This window comes from Schistosoma haematobium, chromosome 1, assembly GCF_000699445.3.
Source record: "Schistosoma haematobium chromosome 1, whole genome shotgun sequence".
NCBI lineage: Eukaryota > Metazoa > Platyhelminthes > Trematoda > Strigeidida > Schistosomatidae > Schistosoma > Schistosoma haematobium.
Window position 1 is genome coordinate 38,139,588 of NC_067196.1, and position 12,717 is coordinate 38,152,304.

At 30.2% G+C, this 12,717-nt stretch overlaps 1 protein-coding gene across 1 annotated transcript in view; it reads left to right on the top strand.

The window, feature by feature from the left end:
- Positions 1-12,717, top strand: part of MS3_00009474 (uncharacterized protein) — a 36,177-nt gene that overhangs the window by 13,641 nt on the left and 9,819 nt on the right. The window contains exons 8-15 of the mRNA XM_051217853.1: positions 678-914; positions 2,681-2,852; positions 4,568-4,689; positions 7,915-8,050; positions 9,424-9,509; positions 10,356-10,458; positions 11,819-12,012; positions 12,259-12,500. Coding sequence (XP_051073970.1) covers positions 678-914; positions 2,681-2,852; positions 4,568-4,689; positions 7,915-8,050; positions 9,424-9,509; positions 10,356-10,458; positions 11,819-12,012; positions 12,259-12,500 — 1,292 coding nt within the window. The remainder of the gene's footprint in view (positions 1-677; positions 915-2,680; positions 2,853-4,567; positions 4,690-7,914; positions 8,051-9,423; positions 9,510-10,355; positions 10,459-11,818; positions 12,013-12,258; positions 12,501-12,717) is intronic.

The window sequence follows — 12,717 nt, forward strand, 5'->3', positions numbered from 1 at the left end:
TATTGGTAATTGTTGAATATACTTAGGATTCCTGCTGTTTTCTGAGTACTTAGTCCATAAAGATGTCGCGTTCAAGTAATGTCTGTAGTATTTAGTGTTGCTAAGCGATCACATAATATAACTTAACTTTTGGGCACGCTTGAACTTTCTAATCACTTTGTATGATAGTATGTATGTGCTTATGTGTTTGTTGTATATATCATACCAAAAAGTTAAGTCGTGTTTTAATGAAATTGAACTGGCATGTTGGCCTTTGCCCCCTTTCATCTTCTCGTCTGTCTACCGTGACTCACGTATGAAACATAAACATTAAAAACACTCTTATTCTACTTTCTTATCCACATTATTATTGACAAGATTTGTCGACAAGGTATACAGGACACAAGTAGGATCTTTATTTCGTCTACGTCACTAGCGCTTCGATCAAAATGAGGTCAGAAAACGGAGCTGTGTATCTGACAGATTTTTAGACACTCAGGAGGAATGAAAAAAGGAAATGGTTAGTCAGGCTATAACTGGTGAGGATAGGAGAAGACTGTCAGCTTAATCCATCTACAAAAACTTGTAGGAACAGTTAAAAAACCCTCAGCTATTAAATTGTGTTTTGATCTCATAACTTCATTGTAGTAAAAATTACACAATTGCTCAGAACATTCACAACGATTATATATGTACAGTCTTATATTGCAGATTTGGATGACCGTCTAAATAAACAGATAACAAATAATCAGACAGCAAGAAACGAATTGAGTGAGACAAACAAAGTTAATAAGCACTTGCAAAGTTTCGCTAAATCGATAGAACTGTCAATGAAAAGATTATACAATATGATTAATAATGAATTGAACTTGAATATAAATTGGAAATGGGAACAAATTTTTGAGGAAAACCATATAGGTGAATTCGTTGACAACGTAAGACTTCTTTATTTATTTTTAGTAATGCATAAGCTTTCATCACAAATTAATAAGTTATGGAATAATTAAATAATGGGATTCAGTATATGAAATTGTTCAGCCTATTTAGATAGTCATTAGAACAATACTTTATAGAGTTCTTCTCTTGTCTATATGTAATGATTTGAGTTAGTGACGAATACTACATTCAAATTTTATGTTTGTTCAGAAGTTAGGTATAAGGTTCTATAAATTTATGAATCTAAGTTTCGTGTGTTAAAAATTCCTTAGATCTTTTGTTTTGGTTATTGCATTAAACAGTATCACGATAATTAATCTGGGTTATATTCTTTACACTTTTAAGTGGCTTTACTTCCTAAAGCTATTATTATTTCATATCATATCATTAGTCCAGTGGTTCATGTTTTTCAAAAGATCCTACAAAACCTTAGCGCCTTTGGTTTAAGTGGTGATGTCAATCTGGATTTAAAATCTGTACTTAATTGCACTATCACCATGATATGAAGAACTAAAGTTTCTAGCACCCTGAAATAATAAATAATAATATGCTTTGTATATTCCTGACATTATGTTATGTACCATTCATATAAGTTAGCATTGTATGATATTATTAAGAGATTACGTTTGTATGCAACGCAGATGTTATAAGCCATTTATTATATTATCTAAATATATACTAAGCGATTTTAACGCTCGTTATTAGCTCGCTTAGTTATAACCCGCATTTATAGTTACGTTGTAGTAAAATCATGATTAGTTGTGTTTAACCCTTCCGCGCATACGACAGAATTAGTTTATGTATCAGGTTGATAAACTAATATCGATCATGAACTATATGTAAATAAATATTAGTATGACAGCAAGCTGGTGATAACAAAAACTCATATTCTAAACATAATAATTATTCAGCTCCAAAGAAGTTTATGCCTAATTTTTCCCTTATTTTATGTACGGAACATAAATTACATCGCAGACTAATGTCAGCTAGTTATTTCAGAATTACAGTAGTTATCTAGATGAGGCTGACATGTAATTGATAGGATGGATCCAAAAATCATAACGAAGCCTCCAGAGGCTCTAGCGCAGCCCAAGAGATTTCATCTAATCAGGACCTGATAGCACCTTCTGGAATATCAACGTGACATGCTATGATTAAACGATTGAATAAATTTCCTGCTTGTGGATTGGTTGGATTATAATTTTGTCATAGCTAGTACTAATATTATAAATGCCCATGTTTTTTTGTACATTTTGGTGTCTTACCTAATAATCACTTTTCCCTGCTTCTTCCGCCCTTTGATATGCGACTGTGGAGTTCTACACGTTGGAGTGCCGATAGTTGTATACCGTATTCTGCCGTAACCAGGTAGAGTACGTAACAGTAACGTACAGTGTTTTTCAAAGGATAACCAGTTTTTCTATATTCATGTTTCGTATAAATCGATTGAGTGCTCTCTGTTGAATACCGAGTCCTCTTATGTCACCACATTTTCAATCAAGAGATCCTGAACTTGTTACACAGCAACCAACTGAAGTTTAAAGCAATTTTTTTCACATGTATTGGGAAATGAGTTACATAAACATTTCATCCAATCAAAAATCCTATCAAAAGTCTGAATTTTTAGATGAGTTTCAGGTTGTTTTTACTTCTAAATATTTATCGTGATAGAACTTACAGATTGACAGTTTATACTACTTATAATGCTATATTACGATACACTTTAATTTTAAATTCATTTAAGTAAAATATATTTTATCAACAGGTGATGAAGATTATTGGTGAATTAAAAAAGAAATCAATGATGAATAGAGAGAATAAAGCACAAACAAAACTTTTGAAAAATCAAATAAAAGAACTGAATTATGAATTGGACAAATTAAAATCCACTTTTAGGAATAATCAACGTTGTATTAGTGAATATGAAAAGACACTTGGTAAATGAATGCTCTCATGATCATTTAAAAGTTCACTCACAAAAGATTTAAGACGTATGCTACCAACACGTAGCGTTGAGATATTTACTACTAACTAATTGAAGTTGATCCATTATCTTTTGTTATTTTATCTTTGTAAACTTACTAATTAGCTAACTAGGAAATAAAATCCCAGTTGGATAGTACATATATGATAAACTCTTTTTATGAAGTGAAACTTTAAATACGTTCTACTAGTTCAAGAGTTGGTGGTTTTGTTAAATTATCATAATGATAAATTGTTGACATTTTTATGAAGAAATGAGGACATGACAAATGAGTTTGCCAGGTATCATAAATTCATTGTTATCAAGCATAACTAACAAAAGAAGAATTACTTTAAAATTGCTGAATGATTGACTGTCATCTAGTGTTCAATATTTTTAAATAGTTTACCTTAAAATGGAAGTTGTATTCCTATGAATCTCGACGATTAAACGTTAAATAAATCCAACATCGCGCTCGTCAATCGGGTCCGAACTTTCACTAGCTAATACAATAAGACTTCAAAATATTCGAATATAAATTTATAGTTCATATGTAACTGTAAACTCAGTAAACCGACCAATCATGCTAATAATCTCAGAAAAGGGATGTATTATGGTTCTTATCAGTCACTTGATGTGGAAAAGCGGTGAATGTTGTAAGATAACAGGTGTATGTATGTGTATGTAGATCTGATATGAGAAAAAATCCCACTGACCGTAAATTGCGACTGGTTATGGTAGATGATGAAATGGGATCATTTGATAGATCGAAATCAAACGTGACACATGATACATAAAATCCGGATAAGTAAATAAATGTGTTGTTTTACTGACCGAACTGGTTGTTCATCTTATACTCAGTTCAGTTAACCGGTTAGAACAATTGAAAATAATCGTTACTGTTTACTAAATAAGAGACGAATTAAAAGAAGTAAAATGAAATTCAGATTTACCCATTAATTGCTAGTTGGTAAAGTACAGCTAACTGTATTCCATCTTTCCCATTTACATTGTTTGGGTTCGCTTATATCTGTAGAGCTTCAGCTGTCAATCTCTCTTAATACGGAATTAAATATTTTTAAGGAATTATGAATAAAGTCATTTAAAACAATCTACATTCCTAATCGGTTAAAAGCCCACATGTAGGGGACATGAGATCTTAAACTATAAATTGTGAAAAGCAAATCAGTATCGATTAAGTTGGACTTCTATTGTAGTAAATTATTCAGTGTAAAGACTATTCACAGAATTTCAATGCTTTTTTACGATATTTTGAGTTCATAACAATTAGTCAGTTTGAATATTCTAGTTATTTTCCATTGATATACAATCGATAATTTTAATACATTTTGACCGGTTTTCGTGCTCGATCAACGTCGGAAAGCTTCATCTGCAAAACTGGTGTTTCTACTCTAATTAACGGGGGAGGGAAAAGAAGAGGACCGAAGTAATTTCGTTTATAGTTATGAAGCTGTAGTTGTGAACTATTATCACAGAGCAAGAATGTATCAACACACAATGTCATAAACATAGCTTAGAAGTTAATACATAATTTCTAGTGGTTAATTTGAAATTTAAAATTTTGTTTTGATCTTTCCTTTGAAGTTACTTTTAATAAAGTTATCAACGAAATTAAATGTATCATTTTTTTACTTGTTTTCTGTGTGCGATTGTTCCTTCACCGACAAGCTGTAAAGGTCAGTGAATTAGAAACTACCATTTCAGAAAGGGATTATTATCTACAAATAATTAATGAGCAAACTGAAGAATTATCCACAATTAAAGCTGATTTTCAGCGTCAAACAAGAGAGGTGGGTTTTTTACAACAATAAAACTTTGGAATCAAAACGATCGTCTTTCTACTAGTGCTTTTTACTGAAACGTTTTTAAGTATGTTTGAAAGGTTTTAGTGATTATCAATAAACAGAGAAGAATGGGGTCTGCATAATAACGTGAAATCATTATATATATACCGTTGAACACTTGGAAGTATTAGACATTCATTTCGTTTTAGTATGGTACTCTTAAGAAGTGCACATCCACGACCCAACAGTGTTAATGCCTAACTTTAATCGAAACGGCCGTTCAGCGCTTCCAGGTTTTCAACAGTAATCTGGCTTAGATTGACTCATGAATTCAACTGTTAGACTTACTACAATCTCCACGAATCCCCATTCTGAAAGTTAAATTAATCTAAGTTTAATTAGTACAAAGGATCAGAGCAAGAATATTTGATGCGATCAATCAAAAAGCAGATCTAACCAAGTCAATGCCATGTCTTTTCAGTCAAGGTGATTTACGTTAAGTATGTTTGTGAATGTATTTATGTATGTTAAAGGATGAAAAATGTGACATTATTGGTGCAAAAGAACGGAGTTGAGTTTGTATGTATGATATTTGAGTGAGATGTGAACAGAACCAGACATCGTAGCTCAGATAGATGGTCCAAGTTAGATGGATTTTGAGGCCTTCTTTTCTGTTGAGGGTAGTAAGATTAAGCAATATGTGAAAAAGCCTTTATGTATTATTCTGATTTTTTTAATATCAACATGATGGTTGTTGAAAATGGCATCAACTGCTATTCACGATTTAGTTTGAAGTCTTCCTAGTTCTAGGAGGGTTTTTGTGTACCTCAGATATTCGTTGGCTCAAGTCGTAATTTCACGAGATGACTCTCCAATATATAAAACATTGCAACCGAGTCATCCTCATTTGTAGACAAAATTTTGTGTTAACATACATGGGATATTTCCGTTATACGAACTACGTCATTTCAGAGGGTGTTAGCTGTTTCGTAATATACTTTAATTTTGTGTTGTTCTTCTGTTGTACCATGGTGGTAAAGTAAAACTGCAGTGTCAATCCATGGTACTTCATTCGAGTGATTATATGTAGCAGTTAAACGCCTCGTATTGCACTTTTATTAATCTTCATAGGAAAATTAATAAATTGTGAGAAATTAATTTTATTATAAAAACTTTTTGATAACATACCATAAGCAATTAAGTTTAGTTCGAAACGACTAAATCTTATGCTTTCTATGAATGTTTCTTGTTAAAGTTAATTTCCTAGATTTCATTATACTTAGTCATTCATCATTCCTATAACTGTCTTACCATGACAATGATACGTTTACCACACTGTCGTTCGATATCCAAAAATCAGATTGGAAGCGCTTGATGACAATGGCCTCTGCAAAGCAGAATAAAAGTGGTGTACGCTGTCTGTTTATTATTCTAAGTGCTTTTGAGACATTCACGTGTTTATGGAACGCGCCTATGAAAAATTTACTTCCTCTCAGACAATTTACGGGAAATATTTTCCGAAAACCTTGTAGATCCCCGTCTTTCAATCCTTCATATGCATTTACTTTCATGAGTACATGTAAATTCGTAAACACATTTGTAGTTTACCTCAAAAGAGTATTGGTTCACTTTTGATTGATGTAAGGAACATCTGATGTTATATACCGAAAATAGATGGGCTGGAGGAAAACCTATCTTTAGCTCTGCCTTAATCAATCTTGCCAAAAAATCTCATTTTTGAATTCAAGACAGATGAAAACAGGTTTTCTGTTAACAGTTGTCTGTTTAGGACTTCCTGTAATCGTTTTTCTATACTTTATAGTAATTGGTTTTGGATCTACACTTTTTGTAAGGCACTCTCCAATGCATGCTATTACTTCCCGTATTTCATCGGTCAAACACAACTTCAAAGCTCTATTGAACAGGGTTTTGAATAAAAAGCACTTATAACCAACAAAACAAAACTTATAATTTAGGTATTACCCTGTCCATATTTATTTTTTGAATAAGGTCTTCTCCCTTTTCCATCGTTCATGCGTTTTGTTATTAAGTTTAAATAGTCGAACTGATTTTTATGTTCATATTACATAATAAAATTTATGCAAACATGTGCTTCACTAAACTGATAAAGCAACGGTGAGACGTAGTCCGTATTATTACAAACATTAAATGCATTTTCAACAAACCTTCTGTAGAATGTTGCATCCTCGATTTCTTGTTTAAGTTCCCCTTATTTAAGATTAGCTATAAAGATGACCAAATATGCTCTAGTGACAATTCCATGATCACCCCATCAATTTGTCTGTATAGCTGGTAATCAAATTTGATTCGAACCCCTTTCATGCATAGTAAGAGTAATTTTTTAAACTCATTTTGGGGCAAATGCAGTAATATGGAATGGTGGAATCCTGTAGTTATAATCTCTTTCTTGGTATTTTTGCAAATAATGAACAAACATCAAATAATGCTTCAAGTTTGTCTCCGCCATATCAACACACTCATTAACTTAAACACTATAAACGAAAATGTTCTGCTCGAAGAAGCCTAAAATTTCATTAAGAAACTTCGGGATAACATTAAATAAAGGTAAAAATAGCACTTCGTAAATAGTGTAGTATCTGGTAGGCCGATAGCTCACTTAAAACGTCCATTTAGACTTTGAATAATAAATTAATTCCAAAACAAAGTGATCCGGATGTTATTTTTTATGTCTGAATCCATAAAATAAAAAAGACATTTCTATACTTTTAAGATACCTTTGTGGAGCAATTCATTTTAGTGGGTAGTTTCGAAAAATACTACTTATCAGTAGTATAGGTTTTAATTGTATTTTTATTTAGTAGGTTCACTGATAACCATATTCACTAGACAATTCATCGAATTTGCTTCATGAATAACTAGTGTTAACTGCTCGTAATAACTATGCTCTCAGTCACTGACTAGAACTGAATATGAGTAGATTGATCAAGGTAAAGCTCTTTGGATAATTAATCATCTTATTCCATACAACGTTTTAACAATTACATAAAAATTTCAACTTGCATCTTTGATTATTTTCACGATGAATCATTAAAAAATAAGGTCAGTTTTATAAAATGGATTTGGTGGTTTTATAGTAAAAGTAATATATTTCATAATAAGTGATTTAAGCCTATCAAAATTTCTGTTTCCTTCATTTAGTCTACCCAGGATTGATAAACATGTTTCTATATTATCCATTTTCGATTTCAGCTTACAGAACAAATAGACTTTTTGAAAAGACGACAGATTTGTACAGGAAAGTGTTCACAATTGAAATCAATAAAATCTGACACTCATGAAAAATGCACTACACAATTTAGAACATTAAGAAAACCATTATCATCAGGTAGTATTGTTGTCTTTTGATATATTTTTTGAATATTTTTTTATTATCTCATTCAATTGATTAAAATATAAATCTATGTAAAAATATTATTTGAAAACAATTTGTTTATCATTTTAGAGTTTCATAGACTAATTCTTGATAACTTCGTTGGGTAACTTTATATAATACTACATAAAGTTAAAAGTAGATAGGATAATATATCTGAGATGTATTCATATACGTTCAAACAGAGTAATTTAGGTTCGATTATTTAGCACCTTTCCTATAAACACTTACCATGTTGGAAAGTTACTTGGAACAAACGTTTATTATTGATTACTCTAAAGGTTTATTGAAAGGTAATTTTATGCCACGTGTTTATTTAATATTAATTACTGTGCTAGTTTAGTTATCAATTTTAAAAAACACAGATAGTCTAAAGTCATAGTAATTAACAATGATTATGTCATTGCCTATAAAATAAAATAGTTTGACTAAATAACTATAAACAAATAAGTTATGAGATTTATATCCAAGTACTATGTGGGTCTGTCATCTTCAAATAAGGTGAGCAATTTTTTCAAAATTTACATCAACTGATTTCAACAACATTTTTAGTGAACTCACCATTTTAACTAAACGTACAGCTGCAAGCAGGATATAAAATTTCCTAGCTTACTGCATTTCTTCACATCATTACGTACGTATAGAAAATATGATTTGTAAATTTTTCTTTGGACCGTTAATTATTGAACTATGTTGAAAATCTTCATCGAAAGTTAATAACCACAAGTCCACTTAGGATTCGATGCCAGAAATTATATATATATATATATATATATATATATATATATATATATATATATATATGTACTCTTAATGGAATACACTATAACTAGTAAATCGTCGTAGCAATAAGTAATTCACTTAGTCCTGTTTGTATTCACAAAGTCATGTTCTCCTTTAATAATTTCATAGAACTCATTAAAAAATTGCAACAATTTATTTAATTTTTTAAACAAACGTTTTAAATAACCTTAAATTTAGTTTGTGCAAAAATACAAAAAGTACATTTGGTAAATACTTTTATCAAATGTATGTCCCCGTTACTGTTTTCTTCAATACTTCAAACTATGTAAGAAAAAATTAGTAGTGACATAAATCATACTAATAGGCAACTGAGTAATATTTTATCAAATTGATTAGGCGGTCGAACTGAGAATTAAGTGGATTGTGAAGAAATCGCAGTTATGTGAATGGCGTAGAACAATTCTATACATTTAATATATATCCATTTTATTAAAATTTGAACAAATAATTTAACTAATGAGAAGTGCATCATCTGTTCAGTAAATAATAGGACTTTATACTTCCTTTTAATACTTTGTAACTAGGGTCATTACTATCTGATCAACGTTTAACTTCAGTCGACTATGAGAAACAAGCAAGTGAAAATGCTATCAGTGAATTAAAAAAGCAGGTTAGTAATTGTTCCTTCACCATGTTTTCATAAAACGTTTTCCACAAGCTATAAATAATAATTCGTCCCACTACATATTAATTTTTTATGATACTTTTGCGTTTAAATAGTAGTAATATAGGTTGACGGATTATACTAATTAAATTCATACATAAATAAACAGTAAACAATTAACGCGTATGCTTTTCAGTAATACGGGGTAGAATTTCATTTTATAAGACTGTAAATTATCACAAAGCGAAAGAAAAAAGATAGATCTTCTGACTTTTTGCTTCATTCATTAAAATATTCGAAATTTTTAATGTCATTAATTTCCAAACAGTTTCGAATATTTAGAAATTATCCAGGTGGATATTTTAAAAATCATGTCACATTTATCTAGATTTCGGTGTAACTGGTACTTTCTCATTAGTATCGGACAAAAAATATAGTGAAAACAAAAATGCATCGCCACGAACAAACTCATCATCTATTCAATAGACCACAGTTGTGACCAATAACGTGCATGTATCTCGAAGGTTATATAAATATACGTATGATGTTAACGTGAGCTTACCTTACACAACAAAACATTTTTTTTCGAAATGTTATGTCACAAAAATGGTGAGCTGTAATTTAATACAATAATATTTACATGATTGCGAAGAAGGAAACAGACCAAATAAATATTTATTATTTGTTTCTGTTTGTTGTCTGTAGTAGATGAATATGGATGAACTATAGTAAAGTTGTGCCTAATAATAAGCACAAGATATACATAAACAAGTACTTTTTATTTTTCATACTCGTCCTACTTAAGCTTATTCGTTAATCTTACCAGTATTTATTACCTAAATAAACTTTTAGATGAATGAATCAAAGTCAAAATGTGACAGAATTTCACTAAAACGAGAAAGTTGTGAAACAGATGGCATCGACAAAATTAAAGAAAAATTTAAAACTTCTCAAGGTAAACTAAATGGTCTGTTCATCTTTTAGTTGTATCGATTTCAAAAAATAAAATTAACAAAAAACATTCATCCATCCCTGATGATGAAAAAAATCGTTGGGTTATAAACTTTTGAAACATTTTTAGGTTATGGTGAATGATAGCTAACATTGGAATCTAAGACGTGAGCTTCATGTTTTTGGGGACTCTTCAGTTGGGTGTAATCTCATTCCAAAGTTCATGCTCTTCTCCGTGCCTTCGAACGCCAGTGCCTTGTTCAATAGGATAAATTTTAATTCATGTCTTGTTTGTTTGAAATATTTCGATTGTCGTGTAGTACTTCAAATGATCAACTTCTAATTAGTCCCTACCAGAACTAAATGAGCGTTCTGAACCCCATTATAAACCACCATCGATTTCTGTTTAAAAATACTCAAAATTTAATGACAATATCGTGACAATCCGCACAGGATAAAAATATGTCAAACTAGACTGATCAATTTTAATTCGTACGATCAATAGGAAGTTTCAAGTAACCCACACACATAAACTTCTAAACATTTTATATAATTTAAAATATTGTAATCAAAACTACTTTTGTGCGAATCATCTACTGTGTATCCCTTTGAGATTTTTTATTTTATTGAAATATAAGCTTTAGAAATTAACATTCTGTAAATATTAGATAAATTATAATGAAATTAAATATATGAGAGGGAAGTATTTAATTTTTGTAAAAACAAATCATAATAAAATTCATAAGAGAGGAGTATAAAAGAAATGTTCTGATTGTTACTTACTATGAATGAATTATATGGTAATGTATTGGCCAATAAATCCAATATAAAACAAGTACTAAGTAAAATTGTGTTCATTTATAGTAAATTATTGTAAATATTTTTCCTACTATTCACTAATGGTTTAAAATAAAGATCGAACATAACATATGTATCATGAACATTGGTTCAATTATTCTGTATAAGTCTTCAATAGTGATAATTTATTAGTATGTTCAAGGTTGTAACTTTTGTGACATTGAAAAAGAGACATATTGTAAAATTGATTTATTCCACTGTCTCACGATTACTTATTGAATTTAATTAGTGTGATATCGTGAAATAATTGGAATCACAATTTATCATGAATAGTTTTGAAGCTCGGAACAGTTTGTCAAATAAAATGATGGAATTATTTAGACTTCAATCGTCGTGATTATTCACCTATAGTTTTTACACATGACATGTTCTATATAGTTGGCGCTTAGTTTTTGTCAGATTATCCATTCAAATGTTGACTACTGTTAATATAAATGTCTGTTTATGTATACCAACACAAAATTATCTCAACTTAGATGCTTCTTCAAAATTATATCTGTTATTAGAAAACACTACTCGAAGAAATATATCAAACGCTGTAAAGCAGTCTAATGCTATTTTCAGTTTACAACAACGATTAGGAAATTTAGAAATGAATATGTACAAAGTAAGTGAAGATAAAGGAAATCTACAAAGTCAAAATGAACAGTTGACAGATTTACTTCGAAGGTTAACAGAACAAAATCAACGTCTTACAAAGGTAAATAACTGACTAACCAATATTTTAAGACGTGTTATCATAAAACTATTTATCTCGATGTATTTTTATGGTAGTTTGAACAATATGCTCTTGTACATTGTGACTTATATAAATAAGGAATAAAGGTATCAGGGCTTATAAAAAATCAGTTGATTTTGAAAACAAGTCAAGATGAAAGTATTTGGAAATACACGTCCAATATCGTTACACTTCTCATGACAAATATTTCTGTCTTATCATTTTAAGGAACTCGATAATCGTATGATGGAAGCGACGCGAGCTAATAAACAAGCAAATTATTCATCTCAAAGAGTAGTTGAAAGTTCAACAGGATTTCAACAAAACAATAACGATAATTTTTATGATTATTCAAATGAACTAGTAAAAATCAGTAATTGTAATAATGATGACAGTGTTTGGAATGAAGAAAAGTTTCTAAATGGCTACCGTAACACTAACAATTTTAATAATGGAAAATCAAATCAAAGGTTTGCATTTCAATTTGTTTATTATTATAAATCTCTTAGATAAATACAATTTATGAATCTCGTTCATCCTTCTTGTTCTAAATTCATTTCGATAACAAGAGATGAGACTCTTAAATGTATCTTTAGAAGATTCACTTTACAATCTGTGTACATAAATCAATGAAATACAATCATAATGTCCAGATCACCCTATAAACAAATGTGATTTGATTATGTT